Source organism: Puma concolor, chromosome D4, assembly GCF_028749965.1.
Source record: "Puma concolor isolate L17-30 chromosome D4, mPumCon1.1.hap2, whole genome shotgun sequence".
Classification (NCBI taxonomy): domain Eukaryota; kingdom Metazoa; phylum Chordata; class Mammalia; order Carnivora; family Felidae; genus Puma; species Puma concolor.
In genome coordinates, this window is record NC_141679.1 from 84,874,016 (window position 1) to 84,901,555 (window position 27,540).

Genomic DNA, 27,540 nt, shown 5'->3' on the forward strand with positions numbered 1-27,540 from the left:
GGGACCCGTAGTTGTCTGCAGCCTGGGGTTCTGGGATTTGTAGTTTTTAGTAGTGGCCCGCTACTTCACTTTCACTCCCCTTCCCTTCCTTTAGACTTTCACTTCTATCGGCCCAGAGAGGCTTCTCCGATGCAAAAAGACAAAGTAGGTGACTCTAGCCATTCCTTGGTTTCTCGGTTCGACCCTTTTAAGCATTCTGTCACCAAAACATCTTAAAAATTGGGTAAGCCTCGCCATAATAACCTGTTTGTACTTATCTAAGTCCTCGTGAAAACCTCGTCTAAGCCTGTCAGGGACATCAGGCTACCAATCTTGCAGCCTTGGAGAAAAGGAAACAGTGATTAAGCGTTTCTGATGCTAAATGATATATAAATGCTGTTTTTCCTTTTAATTCTCATAACAGTTGATAGGAAACCAAGGTTCAGAGAGGTTAAGTAACTTGCCCCCAAACACACAGGAACTAGGCATAGGAGCCGAGGTTGGAACATAGGTCTAACTGGTTTAAGTATGCTTCAGTGTGAGTCTGATGATGGCAGGGAGTCTTCTGTTCTACTCCCAGTGCAAAAAACAGAACCTGGCACTTAGTATAACCAACAATTGTTCATTTAACAGCTATTGGTTGAACACCAACTGTATGCCAGGTACTGTTGTAGGCACTTAGGATATTGAGCAAGCAAAATAGACAAAGATCTCTATCCTCTGTCTGTAAGTACATTCTAGAAGAGGAGACAGAACATAAACAACATAATAAATAACTACAGCATTTTAGAAAGTGATAAGTGCCGGGGTGGGAGAGCAGTATAGGGAGATGGGGTGATGTATTTCTAAGAACCACCAGAGGTAGGGGAGTTAGCCAGTCAGACACTTGAGGGCAATTATAGGGAAGAGGTTGGCACAGAGAACTTAAGGTGGAAGCATATCTAGATGGAATTTTGGAAATGGGAAGATTAGTGTGGTTGGAGCAAGAGGAGAGGAGATGAGAGAAAAGAACGGTTTTACTTTTAATCTAACAGGGAGTTACTGCAGGGTTTCGAGCAGAGGAGTAACATGTATAACTCATTTTAAAAGGATCACTCTCGGGGCGCCTGGGTGGCGCAGTCGGTTAAGCGTCCGACTTCAGCCAGGTCACGATCTCGCGGTCCGTGAGTTCGAGCCCCGCGTCGGGCTCTGGGCTGATGGCTCGGAGCCTGGAGCCTGTTTCCGATTCTGTGTCTCCCTCTCTCTCTGCCCCTCCCCCGTTCATGCTCTGTCTCTCTCTGTCCCAAAAATAAATAAAAACGTTGAAAAAAAAAAAAATAAAAGGATCACTCTCTGGGGTGCCTGGGTGGCTCAGTTGGTTGAGCGTCTGACTTGGGCTCAGATAATAATCTCGCTGGGTTTGTGAGTTCCAGCCCCACGTCAGGCTCTGTGCTAACAGCTCAGAGCCTGGAACCTCCTTCAGATTCTGTGTCTCCTCTCTCTGCCCCTTCCATGCTCATACTCTGTCTCTCTCTGTCTCTCAATAATAAATAAACGTTAAAAAAAATTTTTTTAACAAAAAATAAAAGTATCACTCTGGTTGCTGTATGAGATTGTAGTAGGTAGTTGTTGCAGTTGAGAGACCACTTAGGAGACTTATAAAATCCAAAACTAGCAGGTGCTCAATATTTGTTGTTCGAGTGACCCAGGACTGGATCTTCTTGCGCTAAAGTGTATTTGGGGGACATTTGACTAAACTTTAATGAGATCTCCGAGTGAAGTTCTTTCCAACTATTCTGTAATTGTGAAATTGTTTCAAAGTAAAATTATTTTTTTTTAAGATTTTCTTTTTAAGTAATCTCTACACCCGATGTGGGACTCACACCCACAACTCCGAGATCAAGAGGCACATGCTGTAGTGACAGCTCAGTAGTGACTGAGCCACCTGGGCACCCCTAAAATTAATTTTTAGTTTGTTGCAGAGTGCCCGGGTGGCTCATTTGGTTAAGCGTCTGACTCTTGGTTTCGGCTGGGTCATGACCTCACAGTTCTTGAGTTTGAGCTCTGCATCTGGCTCTGCGCTGACAATGCAGAGTCTGCTTGGGATTCTTTCTTTCTTCCTCTCTTTCTCTGCCCCTCCCTAAAAAAAATTTTAAGTGTGTTACAGAATGAATGATGCCCACAAGCATACATTTCTTCATTTATTCACCAAATAGTTATATAGCACTTATAATGTGAATGAGACAGATATGATCCTTCCCCTCATGGAGACAGAGGAGACAAATGATATACATATAAATGAGCAAATACCTAATTGCAGTGTGTGATTAGTGCTAAAAAGGGAAAGGAGGGGCACTGTAAGTAAGAAAAATGGAGTGGAAGAAGCCTACTTTAGGTTGGCGGTATATTTTTCTTTTAAGTTTACTTACTTAAACTTGGGGAGGCGCAGAGAGAGAAGGGGAGACAGAGAACCCCAGGCAGGCTCCGCACTGTCAGTGTAGGGCCGACATGGGGATGGATGAGGCGGGGAGGGGACGGCAGGGCTTGAACTCACAAACCGTGAGATCATGACCTGAGCCAAAATCAAGTCAGATGCTTAACCGGCTGGTCCACCCAGGCACCCTAGGTTGGCAATATAGTAGAGGTAAAGTGTGCAGACTCCAGCACCAGATGGTCAAGTTCAAGTCTAGGCTCTATTACTCATACCATGATTTTGGCAAGGTTATTTATCCTTTTGGTGCCTCAGTTTTCTTGGCTTCTCTATGGAGATAATAACTGCCATCATATCGTATGGAGATGATAAGCATAATACTTACTGTATAGACTTGTACTGAGGGTTAACAGAGTTAATATATAGAAAGGGCTTAAAGTGATAACATGTACAGAGTGAGTGCAATGTGTTAGCTCTCAGTATTAGGTGAGCAGGAAAGGCCTTTCTGAAGAGGTAACATTTGAGATTTTAGGAAAAAAAAAACAACAACATAAGGATGGCATGCTCAGAATTTCTTGGAGAAAAAAATTCCAAATGAGGAAAAGATGCTATTATTTTTGAGGTTTTAAAATTATGATTACAGTCCTCTTTAGAAAGATGGCAATTCACTTTTTTTGGCTCTGAACCTCAGTAACTGGGAATTAATCCTACTCAAGATACTTTCTCAGAACTGGGAAGGAGGGCCAGTAGGGGGATGGACATGACTGTTCTTTACAAACTATAATGTGCTTGAAAGGAAGGTGTCATCAGCATCATTGTTTCCCTCTCCGATACGTCAGTGAACAGGTAGGTAAGGAAAGCAGATGGTATCCCCTTGCAGCGAAAGCAGGTGGCAGTTCCCACGTTACCAAACCATCTGGCAAACTCCCTCCTGCAGCCCCACCTCGTTCAGTGAACCTCACTCTTGACGTCCACAGCAGAGAGAGATGAGGGAAGCATTCTTCAGTGTTTGGTGAGCTCTTAGAAGAGGTAATAGACACATCGGTCATTTACTTTGAAAACTCTACAGAACATGCTGACTGCCATGTGTTCTTTTTTTCTTTTTTTTTTAAAGTAGACTCCTCCCCCAATGTGTGGTTCAAACTCAGGACCCTGAGGTCAAGAGTCACATACTCTACTGACTGAGCCAGCCAGGCGCCCCCTGGAATGTGTTCTTAGTGTTCCTTGGCAAAGCAGTAAATGCAGGCTCCTGTTTCTGCCATTTATGTAGGCTAGTTATTTTGTAAGTTCTCTGGGCCTCAATTTCCATTTTTTAAAGTTTTGTTTAATGTTTATTTAATTTTGACAGAGAGAGAGACAGAGTGCAAGTGGGGAAGGGGCAGAGAGAGAGGGAGACACAGAATCCGAAGCAGGCTTCAGGCTCTGAGCTGTCAGCACAGAGCCTGACGCAGGACTCGAACCTGAGCCAAAGTTGGTCGCTTAACTGACTAAGCCACCCAGGTGCCCCTCAATTTCCATTTTAAAAATAGATCTCAAAATTTCCTTCCAGCAATTTCTGAAATGTGACTTCTAGTGTAAAGCATAGGTCTCACAATGAAAGTTGGTTGCTGTTTTGCCCACAGACCTCTTCCAATTTTTCTTATTTATGTGCAACTCCAGTTTGGAATCTTGAAATGGAGCTAGCCAAAAGACACAGGGCCCATCAGAGCATTCCACAGCTCTGAGCAGAAATCTCCATCAAGATGTACATGGACATATGGCAGAGCCAACTTAGCCTTGGTTTTCTTTCCTGAAGGAGAGCAGAATGACTGAATGTGGCAGACAGCAGTGGAGATTTTTCCATTAATAATGGGAACTCATAAAGACTCCAGGTGTTTGAAATAAGGTATTTGAGCAGTGAGGAGAGCTGCAGACCTCGAATTCCATTTTGTCAATAAATTCCCGTTATAGGGTAGCCTGAGTGGTTCAGTCGGTTAAGTGGTACACTTTGGTTCAGGTCATGATCTCATGATTCATGAGTTCAAGCCCTGCATCGGGCTCTCTGCTGTCAGCACAGAGCCCACCTCAGATCCTCTGTCCTCCTCTCTCTGTACCTCCCTGCTATGCTCTACCTCCCTCTCTCTCAAAAATAAACATTAAAAATTTTTTTAATGTTAATAAATTCCTGTTACAATTTCAAGAATTGGTATTCAAGGTATTATGATCCTATTCAAGAGATGAGGAAAGTAGGGCTCAGGAAGAATCATGAACTTGTTAAATGTCAGGGTTAGATGGTTAGTGCTGGAGCCTGGATTTGAACCCAAGCATGGCTGTCTGGTTCCCACTAGGCACTATACTTCAGGAGCTCCTGAGATCTCCTTCCTTAGCTTTTTCCTGTTTCCTATGACACAACAACTGGCCTCAGCCCTCCTAAGTGATTGTGGGATTCTCTGGAACATATACATAGGTGAGTCAGCTCTGCATTTTCAGGAAAGCTGCAGAGAACCTATGCTCATGGAGATCAGAGGTAATGCAGATGAGCAGTCTAGCTCAGGACTAGTGTCTAGAGTTTATTTATAGGAATAGCATTATACTTTGCAGAGGACCAGCTCTATGCCAGCCGCTGTGAACTGAGCGTTTTATATTCATTAGCTCATTTATTCCCCGCCATAACCTTGTGACAGAAATCTTACCAGCTCTATTTTACAGATGGGTGACACTGAGGCCCAGAGAAAAGTAACTTCCCCCCAAATGCTCTCGTTGATGAACATTTTATTCCTTGCACTTTTTGCAAATGTACCTAATTATTTTTCTGTTTAATCTCGCTCTCTAGTTAGACTGTAAACTCCAGGAGGCCAGGGGCCACGTTTGGTTCAACATAGTGCCTGCCGTAGTTACAAACGCTAATTATGGAATGAGTCAGCTGCTTAAGACACCAAAGCTTGAACTGACCTAAGACCAAGCAGGGACATTTCACACCTAGGAAAGGGTCTTTGAAACCATTTCAAAAACCATTTATAACATCCACTGGAACTGAAAACACCCTAGCTCCTTCAGGGGAGCCCAGCTGCCGAAGGAATTTGGGTCCTCTAAGCCGATGCCCAACCCCCTGCACTTCGCTTGTTAAGTCGTTTCCAAGGAGCCCTGGCTTATTTACTCCGCCGGGGAGGAAAGTCCCCAGGGACGGCCGGCCAGTTTGGCTCCCGAGACACGCACAGCCAGACCGACATTCCTGGCGGGTAGGAGCCCTCCCGGTCCCCTTCCAAAGGGCGCGCCCTGGGGACCGGGCCAATGACGCTGGGAGACGGCGAGCGGTTGGCAGTCCCGCTCTTCCGGGCCTGGGGGAGGGGCGAAGGCACAACCCCCGCCCATGTTAGGGGCGGAGCCACAGTCCGGGACCTTCCTAAGCTGCCGCAGGTAATGCGGTTCGGGTCTGGGGGTGTCCGGGCAGTGGGTTTGACGCGATCCTGGGCGGGAGCCGCCGCATCCTTTAGGGGAGTGGGCCCGGGCCGGGTGAAGAGCCCTGGGGAGGGCGTGCTCGGGTTCCGGCCCGGCCTCATTGACGGAAAGAAACCAGCCTGTTCTCTCCCGACACTGTGTCCTCTGTCGCTGCCACGCGGGGATGGAACTGGGGGATGGGACTGGCAGAGGTAGCTGCAATGAAGTCTCCGCTCATACGAAGTTTACCCACTGGGCTTTGGGGACCGCGGTCAGTGGCTTAGGCCAAAAGTTGGATTTATTCGTTCATCTCCCAGAAATCTCATCTATGTTCTTTCTTCATTCACTCATCCCTCAATTCTACTCTAAGCCGGGGCCCATTGGTAGGTTCTTTGAATGAATCTGAGAGGCCCAGCTCTGTTGGAATTTACTCTAGAATCTAATCTAGGGACTTTTAAATGGATAATCACATTCAGAGTGAGCCCTGCAATGATGGTGACTTCATTGATAACCTTCAGAGGGAGAAGGAAGTAACTTGAGGATGTAAATGGAAAACAACAAATCAGGGAAGGTTATACTGAGGGAGGGACTTTTGAACTGGGCTTTGGAGGTTGGGAGTTTCCTAGTTGACCAGAAGGGAAGGGACATTTCAGGTACCAGAAGTAACACGCAGATGTGAGATATGAAAGGGCCTGAAATGTTAGAAACAACAAATATAGCAACAGTAGCTCACTATAGCAGTGAAGGTGAGTCCCTGGGGAAAAGGTTGAGTCCAGAAGGCTTTGAATGCCATGTTGAGGCATGGATTTATCCCAGAGATCAGTATTTCTCAACCTTTTAAGGTATTTTATCTTTTGGGGTGCCTGGCTGGCTCAGTCAGGAGAATATGTGAGTCTTGATCTTAGGGTTGTGAGTTCGAGCCCCGTGTTGGGTGCAGACATGACTAAAAGAAAATTTTTTTAATGTTTTTTATTTTATTTTTGAGAGCGAGAGAGAGAGAGAGAGAGAGACAGACAGACAGAGCGTGAGTGGGGGAGCAGAGAGACACAGAATGTGAAGCAGGCTCCAGGCTCCGAGCTGTCAGCACAGAGCCTCATGATCTGAGTTTCGAACCCACAAACTGTGAGATCATGACCTGAGCCTAAGTCAGACACTCAACTGACTGAGCCACCCAGGCACCTCTAAAATAAATTAATAAAGCTTAAAGGGGCGCCTGGGTGGCGCAGTCGGTTAAGCGTCCGACTTCAGCCAGGTCACGATCTCGTGGTCCGTGAGTTCGAGCCCCGCGTCGGGCTCTGGGCTGATAGCTCAGAGCCTGGAGCCTGTTTCCGATTCTGTGTCTCCCTCTCTCTCTGCCCCTCCCCCGTTCATGCTATGTCTTTCTCTGTCCCAAAAATAAATAAACGTTGAAAAAAAAATTTTTTTTAAATATATATATATAAAATATTTTATCTTTTGATGAGTATAAACATCTTATGACCCTTGCAAATATTTTTTTAATGTTTATTTATTTTGAGAGAGAGTGCTAGAGCATGGGGGGGGGGAGGGGCAGAGATAGAGGGAGAGAGAGAGAATCCCAAGCAGGCTCTGTGCTGTCAGTGCAAAGCGTGACATGGGGCTTGATCCCCCCAACTGTGAGATCATGACCCCAGCCAAAATCAAGAGTCAGGCGCTTAACTCACTGAGCCACCCAGGCGCCCCACCCCTGAAAATATTTTGACATATGTCCCTTCTCCATGAAAATCACAGACACACAGAAAACTTTAGCCAAAAAACCTCTGTAATTGGGGGCCCCTGGGTAGCTTAGTCAGTTAGGCATCTGACTTCGGCTCAGGTCATAATCTCACAGTTTGTGAGTTGGAGTCCCACATCGTGCTCTTTGCTGATAGCTCAGAGCCTGGAGCCTGTTTCGGATTCTGTGTCTCCCTCTCTCTCTGCCCCTCCCCTGCTCACCCTCTGTCTCTCTTTCTCAAAAATAAATAAAACATAATAAAGAAAAGCCCTGTAATTGTGTCAATAAAGCTGTGTTATGTTTGCCTCCCAAATTTAAGTTTATATCAAAAGGTTGGTAATGCTTATTCAGATGAACCAAGCCCTAGAAATCGGCACATCGAAAGGAAAGGTTTTAAAGAAGGAAGTGACCTGATTTGTCCTGTGTGTCTAAAAAGTGCCTTTTTTTCTTATGCATAGGACACCATGAAGCTGCTGCCAGTCTTGGGGCCTGGAGACAAGCCCAGGAAAGCAACATGGTCTGTAAGGAAGGATTCAGACAGAGAAAAACAAGAGTTTTTGTTTCATTTATAAGTAGTTTACTAACATATTTGATCATCTCTGTGAAAGGGTAGAGACGAAGCTGTCTGTAGTTGCTGGTAATTAGACTCAAACTGTCTGAAAAGGTCTTCAGAGGAAAGATAGTGGGGCAATAATTATCACAGAGCAGATGTTGATTTTATTAAAATCCATTTACTAGGAAGAATAAGGCACTGACCATCTGGCATCCACAGCTCCAACACTGTGTCTTCCCTCAAGCTGTGACTCATTTTTAAGATTCTCAGGGAATTGGATTTGGATTAAACTGGCCTTACTGCTTCTTGGTTGCTTGCTCAACCAACGCTTTATTCAACTAACAATGGCCTGACGGGCAGCTGCTGTGTAGGTGCTGAGGGTACAAAGGTGAATAGTCTCCTAGTAGTGGGGGTTACGGACTAAGCAGGTGATGGCGGTGAGTGTGATCGGTACTGAAGGAGGGCTCACAGAAGGCTGTAGAGAGGAGACAATGCTTCTGCAGGACCTTGGAGAGGAGGGTCTCCAGTGTGGCTTCCCCATGTCCCCTCCTGCTCTCTAGCCAACGTAAATCTGCTCCTGGCATTCCCTGGTTTAAAACCCTTTTGTGCCTCTTTGATCTTAAGATAAAAACCAGAGTCCTTAAAATGGCCCACCTGTCCCTGCCTGTCTTTTCCAACCTCTGGTACCCTTAGTCATCCTTTGTTCTCTTTCTCTTCCTTAACATGCCTTGCACTGCGCACTCAGGTACTGTATGTGCTGATCTCTACCTGGGTCACTCTTTCCCTCCATCTTTTCATTCCTCTCTTTGTCCACCTAACTTCTCATACTTCAGAGCTCAGTTCAAGTGGTGCTTCTTCAGGAAGCCTTCTCTGACCCCCTCCCTCTCACACCTCTCCTTACAGGCTGAGGTCCCCTTAGGATATGTTCTCATAGTATATATCCCTATATATATCCTGTACTCCTTTATAGCACAATTAAAATAAAATGGGTATTTGTGAAATTACCTGTTTAATGTTTCTCTTCCCGACTAGTCTGTGAGGGCTCTGAAGGCAGGGACTTTTTGTCGTATTCACCACGTATCTGGGTGGCTGTGTGCTCTTGGGTAAGTTATTTAACCTTTCTAAGTCTCGGGTTCTCAGTTGTAAAAATCAGATGGTGATAATAGTACCGTCCTCAAAGGGGTTTTGTACAGATTAAGGGAAACCAGGATTGTAACGAAGTTCACAGCCTACACGGTACATTGTTAGTAATCATCAGGTGATCATAGGGTATGTGAATCTGGTTATCAGAAGAGGGATCTGGAAAAGAAATTGAGACTGGAAATCGCTGATGAGTATGTAGATGGGTGGTAAATTGAGGCCATCGGTGCAGATGAACTTGACAGGGTAAGCGAACACAGACTGAGAAGAGAATCCAAGGGTATTAAGGGTTAGGAGAAAGCTGATAGGAAAGGAGTCAGAGCAAGAAAACAGAAAAGAGCAGCCAGAACAGTGGGTAGAGAACCAAAAGGAAGGGATGTGGGGAAGCCAGGTGAGGAGAAAGGTACAAGAACGAGGAAAGGGTCAGGAGTACCAGATGCCTGAGAGGTCTAATGAGCCAGTGCCTGAAAAATAGCTACCGAATCTTCTTTTCCAACCGGCAAGTTTGAATTCTGTTTTTTGGTTGGCATTCAGAGTGACTTTAGAGAACAGGATGAATGGGTCCTGTATTTGATTTTTTCAGAGTCCTAGCTCTGGCTTCTGAGTCAAGCTTTCTGAGTAATCCGGAAAAGCTCTTAAAATCTATACATTTTGGAGAATATTCCTTGACAGAGCATCATGGGTTAGCGGCAGGATCGTTGGGGCTGTAGGTCCCTACGGGAGTGGCCATAGAGCTCCAGCCACCATTTACTGAGTCCTTCCCTGCACTGTTACAAGACTTCATCTTACCTTCACAGCAAAGAACTATTGCCAACCTCACTGTCCAAATGAGGAAACTAAGGTTCAGAAAGGTTAAATGACTTCTAAAAGGTCACACATCTCAAAAGCACCTGAGCTGGGAATTCACAAACCATGCTCACAGGTACCATCTCGTGCTGGGACACACCACTGAACTTTTCTGGGTGTCAGTTTCCCTGTCTGCCAAATGGGGACAATTACTAGTCCAGTGCAACCCCGTTAGGTTAATGTGAGCTACAAGTGGTGACAAAATTGAAAAGTCAAAGGTTATGCGTAGGGACAATTATCAATGAGGGAAATACTGCTTTGGTGGATACAACTTAAGGTGGGTGTGTGTATAAGACTCTTCATTCTGGTGAGTATTTCATGAGGAGTGGAAAGAACACACGGCCCCGTTTATTCTCCGCTCAGGTCTCCTGAATACATCCTTCCTTTGGCAGGTACACCTTGACCCCCCCTGGAGACAGCCCCTGTGCTCGGGTTGGCCACAGCTGTTCATATTTACCCCCAGTTGGTGATGCCACGAGAGGGAAGGTCTTCATTGTTGGGGGAGCAGATCCAAGCAGGAGCTTCTCAGATGTGCACACCATGGATCTGGGTAAGACCAGCAGCTGCGGAGCCCATGCCCTGTGGCCAGAGAGCAGGGCTTGTGCTACCGGCCATGACCAGACCATTCGTAAGAATACTGGTTGAGACCAGAGAGCAGGGTTTTCCTCTAAGAAAATGAACGTCACTGAGAGGCCCCTAAAGTCTCAGCAGACGTCCACCAACCAATACCTCATTTTGGGGGGTGAAAGAGTCTCTATAGAGCCCTGGACATCCAACCATTGCTTCATCAGATATTTTTCTGGGAGATATTGATGGCTCTACCTCCTCTTCCATCCACATAATTCATTAATCACCAAGCCCTAAACGTCTCTATCTTCATCCACATCTGTCCATTTCCACTACTACTACTGCAGTCCAAGCATTTTTACTTCTCTCTTTTTTTGTTTTAAAGCCTATTTTTTTAAAGAGTTTTTTTTTTTTTTTTAACGTTTATTTATTTTTGGGACAGAGAGAGACAGAGCATGAATGGGGGAGGGGCAGAGAGAGAGGGAGATACAGAATCGGAAACAGGCTCCAGGCTCTGAGCCATCAGCCCAGAGCCTGACGCGGGGCTCGAACTCCTGGACCGCGAGATCGTGACCTGGCTGAAGTCGGACGCTCAACCGACTGCGCCACCCAGGCACCCCTAAAGAGTTTTTTTAATGTTGATTTATTTATTTTGAAAGAGAGCGAGCAAGCCAGGGAGAAGGGCCCAGAGAGAGAGGAGAGAAAATCCCAACAAGCTCCACATTGACAGTGCAGAGCCCTTTGCAGGGCTCAATCTCAAGGACCATGAGACCATGACTTGAACTGAAACCAAGAGTCAGACACTTAACTGACTGAGCCACCCAGGTGTCTCTGAAGTTGTTTATTTTTTTTAAACTTTTATTTATTATTAAGAGACAGAGAGAGACAGAGCATGAGCATGGGAGGGGCAGAGAAAGGAGGAGACACAGAATCTGAAGCAGGCTCCAGGCTCTGAGCTGTCAGCACCGAGCCCAACGCAGGGCTCGAACTCACAAACCGCAAGATCATGACCTAAGCCGAAGTCGGATGCTAAACCAACTGAGCCACCCAGGAGCCCCTAAAGTTTGTTTGTTTGTTTGTTTGTTTGTTTGTTTGTTTGTTTGTTTTGGGGGGGGCGGGGACAGAGAGAGAGGGAGAGAGGGAGAAAATCCCAAGCAGGCTCTGCACTGTCAGCACAGAGCCCAGTGAGGGGCTTGAACCCACGAACAGTGAGATCATGACCTGAGCCAAAATCAAGAGTTAGACACTTAACCGACTGAGCCACCCAGGTACCCCTAAACATTATTACTCTTCAACTGGACATAACAACAGCCTCTTTTCTGGTCTCCCTGCTTCCAAGTTTACCCCGTAAATGCACCATACGTGCATTTTCCATACCTAGACAGTATTGTCTAAAATACAAATCTGACCGTGTCATTCCTACATTTCAAGCCTTTCCCATCTCCTTTCTTGGCTCTCCCAAACCCATATTTGCTACCCTGAGTATCTTTCAGTTCCTTGAACATGTCTTAAATTCTGGCCTCCAAGCCTTTGCACCTATAGTTCCCTCTGCTTGGAAGGCTCTTCCCTTTCCTTATCACCTGGCTACTATTCCTCTTTCAGATCCCACATTAACTGCCACTTCCATCAGAAAGCTTCCCCTGATACTTCTGGGCTAGTTTAGGCAGTACCACTGGAAAGGAGAAATCCTGTTTTCCTTCTCTACTCCTGTCACTCCTCCCAGCACTAGTCTCAATACTTTGTTTCTGGCCACCAAACGTCTGGGAGTCTCTCCCCATACCAAACAATTCTGCAACACTCGCTGGGTGTCCTACAACTCGATTCAGTTCTGACAAGATCCAGTTGGACTTAGCATCACATTCTCACAGGTTAAGGGCTCGGTCCCATAGAACTGTCCTGCCCCTGTCCCACTGCAGACACTAACCCCAAGTCCAGCCTGTTGCCTATGCTTCTGACCTACCAGCTATAAATTGGAGAGTCCCATGATCCCTACTGTTCCACTAATTTGCTAGAGTGGCTTACAGAACTTAGGAAAATAGCTTACAAATTAGATTACTGCTTTATTATAAAAGGATATAATTCAGGAACAGCCAGATAGAAGAGATGCATAGGGCAAGGTATGGGGAGAAGGGCACAGAGCATCCTTACTCTGAGGGTGCACAATCCTCCCAGTACCTCCTCGTGGTTACTGACCTGGACGCTCACCAAATACCTGGTTTTTTCTGGAGGCTTCTTTATGCAGGCATGATTGATTAAATTACTGGCCATTGGTGATTGATTCAGCCTTTCCCAGCGGTGGATGTGGGAGGCTAGGTGAAAGTTCCAACCCTCTAATCATATGGTTGGTTCCCCTGGCAACCAGCCCCCATCCTTAGGGCATTCCAGAAGTCACCTCATAAACATAAATCCAGGTGTGGTTGACAGGGGCTTTTTATAAAAGACACCCTTTTCAATCTTATCACTTGGGAAATTCCAAGGGTTTTAAGAGCTCTGTGCCTGGAACTGATAGAGATCACATATATATTTCTTCCTTCCTCCCTCCCTTTCTTTCTCTCTTTCTTTCTTTCTTTCTTTCTTTCTTTCTTTCTTTCTTTCTTTCTTTCTTTCTTTCTCTTTCTTTTCTTCCTTTCTTTCTTTTTTATATTTTTTATTTATTTTGAGAGAGAGACGGGGAGAGGGAGAATCCCAAGCAGGCTCTGTGCTGACAACAGATGCGGGGCTCGATCTCACAAACCATGAGATCATGACCTGAGCTGGAATCAGGAGTCAGATGTTTAACCGACTGAGCTACCCAGGTGCCCCAAGATCACATATATATTTCTTAATATAAATCACAATGTCACAACCACCCTCTATATTTCCATAGTATCCTGTACTTCCCCATCCTTATTCCACTTCACAGCTCTTACCATGTGTGATTATTTCTTATCTGTCTTCCCCACAGGAGTATAAGCTCTTTGGAAACAAGGAACATGGTTATATTACTCATCACTGTACCCCCAGCCACTACCATAGCACCTGGCACAGAGTAGTTGCTTTCTAAGTATGTGGATAGATGGATGATGAATGGAAAACAAACGGATGGTGACCACCATGTGCTCTACACGATGGCAGACCCCCATACGTGTTTTGTTAGGCCCATGCAAAGTCGCTATTATTGATTTAATCTAAGTTGTTTACCAACAAATTTACAAGGGTCTACATATAAAAATTGAGATGGTTTGGCTTCTCTTGATGATTTTGGAAGATCTGACATCAGTAGGCCTGTATGTCTACATGGCAACAGATTTTTGGCACTGAGCTGCCCCGCCTATCAAATGGGGTTCTCATCCCCCAACTTGCCACGTTCCCTCCTATGTAGGCACTTGAATTCCTACACCCTGCACTAGGAATTCAAAGGCAATTAAAATTTCTTCCAGCCCTCAAGAAACTCGCTGTGTAGTCCACTTATATTTTTGGTGTGACCTATTATTACTAGCTTTGTGACTCTGGTTAACCTGTGTAAACCATTTGGGCTTCAGTGTCCTATAAAATGGGGCTACTGTCTTACTTCCCTGAGCAGTTGTGAGCTTGTTTTAGCCAGAAATCATTTAGCTGCAGGTAACAGAAACTCTCTTAAACCAGCAAAAAAAGGGAAGAATCTAAACATAGGAGATAAAGCCTAGACTCAGGAGAGAGTAGAAGCAGGAATTGGAAAACTGTCAGAGATCATCTACCTCCTCCCTCATCTCTGAGGAGATTTTTTTTTTTTTTGTAGTTATTTGGTATTTCTTTTCTTTTTTTTAAATTTTAACTTGTTTTATTTTTTATTTTTTTAAATTTACATCCAAATTAGTTAGCATATAGTGCAACAATGATTTCAGGAGTAGATTCCTTAGTGCCCCTTACCCATTTCGCCCCTCCCCCCTCCCACAACCCCAAGGTCTTCTTTATGTAGATGTTTCTTTCTTTCTCTTCTCCATACTTTGGCTTTAGCTGCTTCTCCATACATGCAAGAAGAAATCCAGAAATCTGTTTGAATTCCAGATTCTCTGGAGGGAAGATCTGATTGACCCATTTGGGGTCAAGTAACTACCTTTGACCCAATGAGCTGAAGCTAGAAAGTCAAGGTGTAGTACAAACAGATCTTCTGGGATCTCTACCTCTCTGGTTGGGAGAATGGGGACAGTTTCCATAGAGGAGGGTTTATAGACTAGGCAGACAGCTCCCGAAATTCTATTATAGAACTTTTTGGAATTTGACCATATTCCCTGCCAGTGATCTGATGGTTGTGGTGGTTATGCTTTCGACTTTTTCTCCTCACTACTCTCCCCCAAGTTTGTCAACTGACATAAACTACAGTGGCAGTTCCAGTGCAGGAACTGAGTGAAATGTTTTCTAGGAACACACCAGTGGGATTTAGCCACCTCGGAGGGCCTCTTACCCCGGTACGAGCATGCCAGCTTTGTTCCCTCTTGTGCTCCTCATACCATCTGGGTGTTTGGAGGTGCTGACCAGTCAGGAAATCGAAATTGCCTACAAGTTCTAAATCCTGGTAAGTAGCCAAAGGTTCTTTTATTTACCTAAAGAAAGCCAATTCCAATTCCTATAGCAAAACTCATTTGGATTGTACTGAATAATCTGTTTAACTTGCTGGCCTCATAGAAAACAGGGATTTTAACTTCTGGCAAAATCTGAAAATAACAGAATTGCGTTTCCCCCACCCCCTCATCTCATAACACTTGCAATTATCAATTTGTTAAAAGCCAAAACTGGAAGAAACTTCAGAGAACAGTTATGCCAAGTGGGCGACCCAGGTCCAGGGGAAGTGACTTTCCTAAAGTCCTAAGAGAGTCAGTGACTAAGCTAGCCTAGAACCTGTCAGCTAGATCAGGGGGTCTTAACTGGGGGCAATTGTGTCCCTCAGGGGACATTTGGCTATGTCTGGACACATTTTTGGTGATCAAACATGGAGCATGGGCAGTTGCTACTCGCATCTAGTGGGCAGAGGCCAGAGGTGCTGCTGTCCCCCCTGTAATGCCCAGGACAGCCCCCCAGAATAGCGAATTATCTAGTATCTAGCCAATAGTGCCAAAGTTAAGAAAACCCTGACCTAGATCCTCCTATTATGTTTCTTTTAGCCAAACAGTGCAAAGTTCCTACCCAGTCTCACTGGCAGTTTTCTCACTGACAAAGCAGTTTGGGAACATCTCTTCTAAGAGATTGTTGCTGAACCACCCATGGGAGGTGGACTTGTCTTTTGTTAAAAATTATAATTAAAATTTTGTTGTTGTTTTCTCTTTATAAATATAATAAGGGGCGCCTGGGTGGCTTAGTCGGTTGAGTATCCGACCCTTGATTTTGGCTCAGGTCATGATCTCACGGTCTTGGGATTGACCCTGCACATAAGGTTCTGTGCTGAGTGTAGGGCCTGCTTAAGATTTTCTCTCTCTCTCCCCCCCTCTACCCCTCTCCCTCTCTAGCACAGGCTCTCTCTCTCTCAAAAAATAAATACATATATAAATAAATATAAATAAATAAATAAATAAATAAATAAATAAATAAATAAATAAAATTCATTTTAAAATATTTGAAAAGTGGGGGCAGCTGGGTGGCTCAGTCAGTTGAGCGTCTGACTTCAGCTCAGGTCATGATCTCGCGGTCCATGAATTTGAGCCCCGCGTCGGGCTCTGTGCTGACAGCTCAGAGCCTGGAGCCTGTTTCGGACTCTGTGTCTCCCTCTCTCTCTGCCCCTCCCCCGCTCATGCTCCATCTCTCTCTCTCTCTCTCTCTCTCTCTCTCTCTGTCAAAAATAAATAAACATTAAAAAAAAATTTTTAAATAAACATTGAAAGCAAATTAAAAAAATTTTTGGAAAGTGTAAATAAGTGGACAAAAGGCATCCACAATCCTATGACATTAAGGCTACTGAGAACATCTCTGTGTACTTCCTTTCTTTTATTTCTCTGCATTTTTGTAAGGCTGAGTTCATACTATTTCACCAGCACACTGTTGTACCTTTTTCTTTTAAAATTCATAATTACTGCAGAAATTATTTCCTGCTGACATTGCTGTAACATCACCTTTAATGGTGGCATGATACTCCATTTTGTGACAATACCATCATTTGGTTCTCAGATTTACACCATTATAAATAACAAAGCAGTGAACATCTTTGCTCAGAAGTCATTGACAATTATTTGCTTAGAATTCATGCCTAGGAATAAAAAGACTATATAAAAATTGAGCCTGACAGCCTTTCCTCTGCTGTTCCGCATGCCATTCCATTGTGGTATATTCAGTAAACTTCTATCTCCTTTGTTGTGCTAAAACAAAACAAAACAAAACAAAACAAAACAAAACAAAACAAAACACTGTGAACTTTAAGACTTTTGATACATGCTACCCAATTGCTCTCCAGAATTTTCCAACTGCTTCTCTCTCCAGCTGTGTTTAATAGTGCATTTTCACTCCTGGCTGACTTTGAATTTATCTTTTTTAAAAAAATATTTTATTCTTAAGTAATCTCTATGCCCAAGGTGGGGCTTGAACTCACAACCCCGAGATCAAGAGTTACATGCCCCACTGACTGAGCCAGCCAGCCACCCTTGAATTTATCTTTTTTTTTTTTTTTGAGAGAGAGAGAGAGACAGTGAACAGGGGAGAGGAAGGGGAGGGAGGAGAGAGAATCCCAAGCAGGCTCCATATCCAGCATGGAGCCCGACGTGGGGCTCTATCTCACAACCATGAGATCATGACCTGAGCTGAAACCAAGAGTCAGATGATTAACTGACTGAGCCACCCAGGTGCCCCTGAATTTATCATTTTTAAACACTGCTAATTGGATAGCCCAAAAAGCTTATATCTAATTCTTTAACTATGCATTTTGTTAACGATTAGCAACCTGGACATTTTTCACATGCCAGTCAACTCTTGCCCAGTGCTCTATCACTAAGATGCTTGTTTGCAGACAGTTGGTCTTCTGTCATTTGGGGATAGTAATAGTTTCTACCTGGTTAAGTTTGGCAAGGATTCAAATAAACTCAGTATCTGGCACATAGTTAATGCTCAATAATTGTGGTGGTGGTGGTTGATGTAACTGTCGCTTGGCAGATGGAAATCACTTCTGGATCCCTGGGCTTCTGACTTTCAACGATGGCATCCATTTGAATAAAATACAGAGAATTTGGAAAGCGTCTGTCAGAGGAATTGATTTTCTACCAGATCCGTTTTCTCTCCTAGATAGTATAATTTGACACCATGCCCAAGATATAGGAAAAATGTGAGTGAATCATTAGCTGTTTTGTTACTAAGGCTGGTCCGCCAAATGGCCTAGGAGTCCTTTGTGATTATTTGTGCCAGCGTTTGACTTGGCAGCAACACAGTCCCAGGATCTTCTGGTCCTGGAGGTTGAGCATCCACTAACCCCCCACCCCCAAAAGCTCTCCAAGGTCTGTAGCTATAGAGATAATGACATTTTGCTTTAGATATAGGCTGAGACTTGTTTCATCTCGAGGTTCATGTTTGAGTCCAATACATATTCCAGATGCTTCCTGTGGTACTCTGTGTACTGAATGAAGACCTTTACAAAAGGCACAGAATTTCCTAGACGAGAAATAATCCCTGGTGTGTTGCAGTGCACGAGTGTGGGAGTCTTGACAGAACTGAGTTCAAACCTCTGCTCTGCTACTCATAAGCACTGTGACCTGGGGGAAAGAACTTGAATGTTCCGAGCTTCAGTTCCCTCATCTGCAAAATGAGGATACTTTCCAGCCACCTGCTAGAGTTGAGTGGATAATGACAAGACAGAAGGTTAAGGGCAATGATTCTGCACAAGGAAGATACTCAATGTAACACATCTGTTTCTATAAAACTCATGCTTCACTCTAAAAAGAAATAAGCTTCTGTGCACCTCCTAAGGTAGTGAAATTTTATTCTCAAGTCAGACGAGTGGAAAAACACCTAGATCTTGGTGTTATCAAGATGGAATTTGAATCCCGAGTCAGCCATTTATTAGCTATGTCCCTTTATTTTTTTTTAAGATTTTATTTTTTGTTTTTTAAAAAAAAATTTCAATGTTTATTTTATTTTATCATTTTTTTAAATTTAATTTTTTATTTTTTTAAACTTACATCCAAACTAGTTAGCATATAGTGAAACAATGATTTCAGGAGTAGATTCCTTAATGCCCCTTACCCATTTAGCCCATCCCCCCTCCCACAACCCCTCCAGCAACCCTCAGTTTGTTCTCCATGTTTATGAGTCTCTTCTGTTTTGTCCCCTTTGTTTATTTTCTTTTTGGGAGAGAGAGACAGAGCATGAGGAAGGGAGGGGCAGAGAGAGAGTGGGACACAGAATCTGAAGCAGGCTCCGAGCTGTCAGCACAGAGCCCAACACGGGGCTCAAACCCACGAACCGTGAGATCACTACCTGAGCCAAAGTCGGACCCTTAACCAACTGAGCCACCCAGGCGCCCCAAGATTTTATTTTTTAAGTAAATCTCTACACCCAACGTTGGGCTCAAACTCACTACCCCAAAATCAAAAGTCACACGCTCCACTGACTGAGCCAGCCAGGTGCCCCTAGCCATGTCATTTTAAACAAATGACTTCATCTGTCTCTGCTTCAATTCTCTTATCTGTAAAATGGAGAACTAATATTTACTTAGCACTTACTATTTATAAGGAACTATTATTATTACTACTGAAACTGTGATAACCTTGTCTACTTTCTTTTAGTGCCACATAGTCTGGAGTAATTTGGCACATTTAGTTCTCACCTCTAGTGGGTATGCATTTTAGCAGATGTTGGTCTCCTCCGAATGGGCACAGGGCAGGGTAGTCAGCAAAGCAGAAGAACGTTCAGAGAGGACGTTTGAAGGAAGGCCTCCAAAATCAAATTGACCTCATTCTTAATTGCATGTGTGACTTTTTCAATCTTGGGGATTTGCCTCTATCTGGGAAAATTGTAAGTATCACCCGCTACCCCTCCTTGACTTTGGTGGCACAAGAATCCTGCCTAGGCCTTTGCTGTCCCCCTTGGGGATAGGGGTATGAAAGGTAACCCTGCCTGGCCTCAGAGTCAAGATGAGAGGCCCATCAGCCTGGATATTTTAGGTGACTGCCTTCTCTCTCTAAACCAGAAACCAGGACTTGGACCATGCCGGAGGTGACCAACCCCCCGCCATGCCCAAGAACATTCCACACATCATCTGCAGCCATTGGAAACCAGCTGTATGTCTTTGGGGGCGGAGAGAGAGGCGCCCAGCCTGTGCAGGATGTGAAGCTGCATGTGTTTGACGCAAGTATGGACTGGAGGGCACCCCAGGGTTGCCACTTACCAGGTCTGAGCCACCCTGGCCTACAGCTTACCTGGTGTAGGAAGAAGAGGTTAGAAAATGACACTTTGTCTGAGTGTCTCTCTTCTAGATGTCTTCGGTGTATCCCTTAGCTAATATCTTCTTCCCACAGCAAAATTTGCATTTAAAAAGGTATAAATGATCACTTTAACATAAAGTGTCATTTATAAAGAAAATAGTACGAGTTTCCCCTTTAGCTTTTCCTTCCCACTACATAAACAGAGGTAAACATTGTTAGCAGTTCCTAATGTCTCCTTCCGGACATTCTTATGCGTTTATGAAATTTCTATGAATTTTGAAGTTACATAAAAACTTTAAAACACATACATGGAATCAGATAATAAATACAGTTCTATAGCTTACTTTTGCAGGGGGGTGAGGCTAAATCTTAGTAATTGAAAACATGCCCTTTGTAGCCACATAACCTGGACTCAGGACCAGATCTGACACATACTTTCTGTATTGCTTTTTTTTTTTAAGTAGGCTTCACACCCAGTGCTGAGCCCGACATGGGGCCCAACATGGGACTTGAACTCACAACCCTGAGATCAAGACCTGGGCTGAGATCAAGAGCCAGATGTTTAATCGACTGAGCCACCCAGGCACCCCTGTATTACTTGTGACTAGTTAATCTTTCTAGGTCTTGGTTTGTTGATCTGTAAAATAGAAATGGTAATAGTGCCCCTACTAAAAAGAACTGGGAAGATTAAATAAGATAATGTCATACAGTGCATAGCACAGTGCCTGGCATATCGGGGGCACCTAAGGGACATGAACTGTGTTATCATCCCTTCATTTAATCATACGTCATGGATGTCTTCTAAGTCACAACCGGTTTCCTTGCAGAGCATATCCTGTGGGTATTCCTTATTTATTCAGTCATTTTCTTACTGATTGACTTTTTGCTGACAGCGCCACAGTGAACATAAATTAATTTTTGTATGTGTTACAAACATTTATGTGGAATAGATGCTGAGAAGTGGAATTACTGGGTGAAATGATATAAACATTTAGAATTTTGAGCCCTCTGGTCAAATTTTTGTATAAGGAACATTTACTTGCATTTCTTCGGCTTACTAGTAGGTATTTATGAATAGCGATTTATAAATAACATGTGACAAAAGTAGTTTTCGTGTGTATTTTTTAAGAGAGATGTAGCCTTTTGTTGAGAAGATGCAGTAAGCAAAATTTCAAACTTATAAAGTGAAATTGAAAGACTGGAGACAGAGTATAGTATGACTTTTCTCTTTCCAGAAAGAATGGTGTTTGCAATTCTTTCAAAGCACTTTTTATTTCAAAAAAGGTTTCGTAAGTTTATTTATTTTCAGAGAGCGAGAGTAGGGCAGGGGCAAAAAGGGAGGGAGAGAGAGAATCTCAAGCAGGTTCCACACTTGTGAGTACAGAGCCTTATGTGGGGCTTAAACTCACAAACCGTGAGAACATAGTGACTCTTAATCTCAGGATCATGAGTTCAAGCCTCACATTGGGGGCAGAGCTTACTTAATTAAAATTTTTTTAAAAAATAGCAGAAATAGGGGCGCCTGGGTGGTTCAGTTGGTTGAGAGCCCAACTTTGGTTTGGTCATGATCTCACAGTTTGTGGGTTCGAGTCCCACATGGGGCTCTGTGCTGACAGCTCGGAGCCTGGAGCCTGCTTCAGATTCTGGGGGCTCCCTCTCTCTCTGCCCCTCCCTTGCTCGTGCTCTGTCTCTCTCTCAAAAATAAGTAAACATTAACACATATTTTTAAATTTTTTTTTTCAACGTTTATTTATTTTTGGGACAGAGAGAGACAGAGCATGAACGGGGGAGGGGCAGAGAGAGAGGGAGACACAGAATCGGAAACAGGCTCCAGGCTCTGAGCCATCAGCCCAGAGCCTGATGCGGGGCTCGAACTCACGGACCGCGAGATCGTGACCTGGCTGAAGTCGGACGCTTAACCGACTGCGCCACCGAGGCGCCCCAACACATATTTTTAAAAATAAAAATTTAAAAAAGCAGAAATAATTTCATATGTAATATTTGTGTCTTGTATTTTTCACTTAAGCACAGTTCTCCTGTGATCATGAAGTCTTCAACAATTTTATTTATTTATTTATTTGTTTGTTTATTTTAAGTAGGCTCCACACCCAACATGGGGCTTGAACTCATAACCCTGAGATTAAGAGTCACATGCTCTACCAACGGAGCCAGCCAGGCGCCCCAATCTTCGATATTTTTTTTTTTGCTTTTTTTTTTTAAGTTTATTTATTTATTTGAGAGAGAGACAGAGGGAGAAAGATGGTGAGTGGGGGAGGGGAGAAAGAGAGAGAATCCCAAGCAGGCTCTGCACTACCAGCACAGAGCCTGACATGGGGCTCAAACTCGCAAACCTGTGAGAACATGACCTGAGAGGAAATCAAGAGCCAGAAGCTCAACCGGCTGAGCCACCCAGGGACCCCTCCACTCTTCAACATTTTAAATAAATGCACAGTATTCTGTCATGACTGTAGCAATAACAACTATTCACTTGTCTGTGCACTTAAGCTATTTTCCATTCTTTATTACAAACAATGCCGTGATGAACGTGTTTATGCATAAACCTTTTTCAGATTATTTCGGATTGTATTCCTTTGAATGGTGGGGCTCCGTGCACAACCTTCAGGCATACCACAAACAGTAATTCTCACACAAACTCTCATGTATTGAATACTTTCTCTGTGCTTATCTCACTTGATGCATACTTCAACCCTGAGAAGGAGGTATTATCTCTATCCTCATTTTACAACTGTAGAGGCTAGAGCTTAGAGAATTAACTGGTGCAAGGCCACGAAGTTATTCAGTGAAATGACCCAGTTTTCACTCCAACTTCCCTGGTCTGTTATCCTATACTGCTGCTCCAGCAGGCCCTGCTAACTTCAAAAGTAGCCTTATTTTCCCATGCTTCCAGCAAGTCAATTAAGGGTATTGTCTTGGATAAAAAAAAAAAAAAAAAAAGACTCTGAGGCCTGTCACAGAAGAAGCAGACTATTCTTTTTAATTTTGCTGCAGTTCCAGGTTGAAGCTTAAAGGAGGTCTTTTTAAATTCAAAGCGAGGAATGGTTTCCTAAAGCCCAGTAGAATGGGCAGGCGTGGTAGGTAGTGAATTCTCCAGCCCTGAAAGTGTCCAAGCAGAGGCTCTACAGGTCGTAGAAGGAAGGAGGTCTGGACTGAGTTGGCAAGTTGGAGTGAATGTCCCCAGGTCACTTTTTGCTTTCAGCGTCTCTGCTTGCTGGGGAGTGAAGCTTGGGTGTATTTCTCATGTTCTGGTTTCATAGCTTTTTCATCTGATGCCAATGACTACTTTTCTAGACACTCTGACCTGGTCACAGCCAGAGACCCTTGGAAAACCTCCATCCCCCCGGCATGGTCATGTGATGGTGGCAGCAGAGACAAAGCTCTTCATCCATGGAGGCTTGGCAGGGGACAAATTCTATGATGATCTCCACTGCATTGATATAAGTAAGTAGGGTAGAGGGCATGGGCAGTTATCTGCTTAAAATGAAATAAAATATACTTTGATAGAATATAGCCTTGCTCTTAAGTGTGGGTAATTTGGCCAGCCAGTGGAATCTTGGCTAGATTTCTGGCAAATGTGGCCTAAATAATAATAAATAATAATACCAATAAAAGCAATAATTTTCTGAGTACTTGCTATGTACCAGCCATTAGTTATCTCTTATGTTTCCAACAACCTTGCTCTTTCATTAAAACTCATTATGCTTTGTGTTCCCTGACTGGATTCCCTGACTGCCATTAGCCATTAACCCTATGCCCATGAGGGATATGTGTGTCCTCGGAGTATGTCTGGGTGTTGGGGACCAGAATTGCCATGCTAAATGGTTAAAAACCCCTGGAAGAGGAAAGCTGGGGAGAATGTGAGAATCGTCTTTCAGTGTCTGAAGGGCTGACATGTCTTAGAGATCCTGGACTCATTCTGGGTTATTCTTTTAGATGATGAGCTCCCTTAGGGCAGAGGCTTTTTCTGTTTCCCCGGTATGTTTCCAGCACTTAACACAGTATCTGGCAGATTGCAGGTGATGAGTGTGTATCTTGGGTGGACAGACAAGCAAATGAACATGTTCTGCATTGCCCTAGACTATAAGAATTGGAGCTGTGGGCAGAAGGCATGAGAACTGCTGCTCAGTGTGTTGGGCTGCCTTGCCCGACAATGAGTTCTCTGGCTTGGTGACATCTGAGGCCAAGTGACACTGGCTGGGATTCTTATATTGGCTAGAGTTTTGGCTCGGCTGAGTCATTCTCCCTTCCAGCCCTGAGATGCTGGGCCCCTGCCTTGAAGTGACAAATGGAAAACATCTTCACGGAAGTGTTCCCTGCAGCGGTCAGCTGGGGTTGTAATGCTTATTTAGAAAAAAGAAAGTCCTGGGGTGCCTGGGTGGCCCAGTCAGTTAAGCGGTCCAACTCTGGATTTCAAGTCTTGATCTCACTGATCGTGGAATTGAACCCGTGGGATCGAACCCGCAGCGGACAGCAAATCACTATGCTTGCTTGGGTTTCTCTATTTCCCTCTGTCTCTGCACCTCCCCTACTCACATGCACTCGTGCACTCCTGTGCTCTCTTTTCCAAAATAAACTTAAAAAAAAAAAAGTCCTATTTCCTTGTGCTGAGGAGCTACTTCCTGGTTAATTTCTCTTCCTTTCCTACTCTAGTAATTCTCTAAACCTAAAATCCAATAATATCTTGCCTCATTTCAATGCTTGTTTGAAAAGACACAAATATCCTTGCACAAATAGGTTGGGAGTAGGTGTTGGAGGCAGCACATTACGGTGGAGAGAACACGGGTTCTAGAGTCAGACCTGAGTATCATAGCTGTGCTGCTTGCTAGCTGTGGGATCTCGGACAAGCCTCGCCCTCTTTAATTCCATTTCCTCAAATGTAAGAACGAGGGTAGACAGAAGTAATAGCAGTTTCATGGGGCTGTTAGGAGAATTAAGCGAGCAAAATATTTAGTGTCTAGCCAGCACTCACAGAGTTGCTAAGGAACTGCCAACATTTAAAATGCACACACGCAGACATGGAACTCCCCTCCTGTGGACTCCAAAATAGTAAATGGTGAGTCACCAAAGACAGTATCACTCAGTGGGCTCCAAAGACCACTTACCTCAGAATTACCTGAGGTGCTTTAAAACTACAGATTCCGGAGCCTCTCCTCCCTCCCCGGACCACCCAAACAGAATCTCAAGCTCCCCCAAGTAATAAACCTTGTAATACTTCTCAGAGTGCTTGGTGAATGAGCTTCAGTGATTGGTTTGCAAACTACAAAAGTCTGACAAGTAAGGTTGAATCCATATTCTAGGCCATGTTGTACCCACTTTCTCTTGGCAGATGAGATGAAATGGCAGCAGCTAAGTCCCACGGGGGCATCTCCCGCAGCCTGTGCTGCCCACTCAGCTGTGGCTGTGGGGAAACACCTGTACATCTTTGGAGGGATGACTCCCACAGGAGCACTGGACACAATGCATCGGTATCACATAGGTGAGCAGGTGTTCACTGTGGATCTTTAAACTAATGTGACCATTCTTTGAAAAGTATCACAGCGCTTTAGTTTTTCATTTTGGTCCCTCCGCATCTAAATCTAAAGGAATCGGGGGTGCCTGGGTGGCTCAGTGGGTTAAGTGTCTGACTCTTGATTTTGGCTCTGGTCATGATCTCAAAGTTTCACGAGTTTGAGCCCCGTGTCAGGCTCTGCACAGACAGCACAGAGCCTGCTTGAGATTCTTCCTCTCTCCCTCTGCCCTTCCCCTGCTTGCAGTCTCTCTCAAAGTAAATAAATTAAAAAAAAAAAACCCAAAACTTAAAAATAATTCTCCCTCTCCCTCTGCCCCTCCCCTGCACACATGCACACACTCTCCCCCGCTCTGTCAAAAATAATAACCCAAAGGAATGAAAACCAGACTTATAGGGAATGACGTCATGAAAGCAGTAACACTGCCAATAGATTTTTTTTTTCCTTTTATTTCTTATTTCTGCTAGTACTTAGTGATAACAGCAAATCACTGAGCATTTCTGGAAATTTTTTGACGCAGAGCCTTTGTGTATATTGTTTTTTCTAACACAGAAAAGCAGCATTGGACCTTGCTTAAATTTGATACTTCTCTCCCCCCTGGACGATTGGATCATTCCATGTGTGTCATTCCATGGCCAGTGATGTGTACTTCTGAGGAAGAAGATTCCAATTCTCTCACTCTGAACTGTGATGCTGAGAAAGGGGATTCCGCCAGCAAAGGAGTGACCCAAGGTGGTGACTCACACGAGGAAAGTCAGACTGACACACTGCTTTGTTTTGTGTTCGGCGGGATGAATACAGAAGGGGAAATCTATAGTGACTGTATTGTGACTGTAGTTGACTAATCCCACATTTTTATTAAATGACAACTTTTCAGGGAAGTTAAATGAAACCTTAGCTATTTTATACCTCCAAAATATTTTCTGCACTATATATCCCTCTAACTCTTACCTAATTTGGGAGGCGAAGAAATGGATAGCCCAGTGCAAAAACCTCTATTATATAAAGGGTTTTACCAGCAATACAACCTAGGTGGTAAGTGTGATTGGTCAAGATACTGATCACAAAAATGTTGGAGAATTAAGTTGTAGAAACCATAGTGTGGACATTTACAGGTTGAAGCCTATCTTTCTAGTATTCATCTAGTAGCTGCTCTCCACAAAGAGGTGCAGCCTGTTGGCATGTGAGAGCCACTGGGAACAGGGATGAAGACTGGCCCTTGTCTTTCCTAACCACCTGCTAACCCCACAACATACAGCACTGCAGGTCACTTTTAACCGTTGTATTGAACTTGGCCTGAACGCCCTTGGTATTATACTCCATGCTTGTCCAAATGCTTCTGGGGCACTGCAGAAGTGTGGGCCTCCGACTAAAAAGTCATGCCATCAGGTTCCAGTTCTGACACGTTAGAAAATTAACCTTTTAGCCCATTGCCCACCCCATAAAATATCTATCCTTGGGCAGTATTGAGTTTCATATCAGCACCAGAGAGCCTGCCCTTTTCGATCATGTAAAATCATTTATCTAGATCATCCTTTTCCCTCAGGAAGCCAATCCAAGTAATCTTGAACCTCCCTTGATACAAATGACTACCTTTGATCCACAGTTGTAATAGGGCTTAAAGTAATTTCTCACCATCCTAGACCCCACTCCAGACAACTAGTAAGAAATTTCAGAGATGAAGATTCTGACATAGTGGGAGTTTAAAATATACTTTTATAAAAAATAATAAAATACTTTATATCCTAAAATTATGAACTGAATCTCAGTGTATAAAGTTAACATCAGTGATCCATCACTCATAGCAAGTCTCAACGAATTCTAGCAGCTACAAAGCATTATTAGTAATAAAAAGCCCCCAGAAACTTTTAAAGGTAAGGGGAAATTGGAAATTTCGACTATGTTCAAGAAAATTCTGCTCTTGGGCATGTGAAGACTCTTGCCTAGGTAAGAATGTTTCTTACCTTTTCCACCCCTTTCTTAAATTAACGTTAGGGCAAGATCCCTGAAACAAC

The 27,540-nt window shown here is 44.0% G+C and overlaps 1 protein-coding gene across 4 annotated transcripts; it reads left to right on the forward strand.

The window, feature by feature from the left end:
* Window positions 1–14: 14 nt before the first annotated feature.
* On the forward strand, window positions 15–27,288 carry RABEPK (Rab9 effector protein with kelch motifs). 4 transcript variants are annotated; one of them, XM_086684013.1, is made up of 8 exons: window positions 15–223; window positions 7,997–8,055; window positions 10,470–10,627; window positions 15,026–15,178; window positions 19,766–19,927; window positions 23,310–23,459; window positions 25,345–25,494; window positions 26,078–27,288. In XM_086684013.1, exons 2-8 carry the CDS (start codon window positions 8,003–8,005, stop codon window positions 26,368–26,370), a joined length of 1,119 nt encoding a protein of 372 aa, XP_086540139.1. In that variant the 5' UTR covers window positions 15–223; window positions 7,997–8,002; the 3' UTR covers window positions 26,371–27,288. The 4 variants fall into 4 exon arrangements, with proteins under 4 accessions (XP_086540139.1, XP_086540141.1, XP_025768625.2 ...); XM_025912840.2 differs by lacking the exon at window positions 15–223 and adding an exon at window positions 5,668–5,785; XM_086684014.1 differs by lacking the exon at window positions 15–223 and adding an exon at window positions 5,816–6,189.
* The last annotated feature ends 252 nt before the right edge of the window (window positions 27,289–27,540 follow it).

Bases quoted from the DNA above. Each gene is read 5' to 3' on its own strand.
- RABEPK (XM_086684013.1), top strand. From the start codon at position 8,003: ATGAAGCTGCTGCCAGTCTTGGGGCCTGGAGACAAGCCCAGGAAAGCA. The intron at 19,928-23,309 runs GTATGGACTGGA...CTACTTTTCTAG, and splicing joins GCTGCATGTGTTTGACGCAA to ACACTCTGACCTGGTCACAG. The intron at 23,460-25,344 runs GTAAGTAGGGTA...TTCTCTTGGCAG, and splicing joins TCTCCACTGCATTGATATAA to ATGAGATGAAATGGCAGCAG.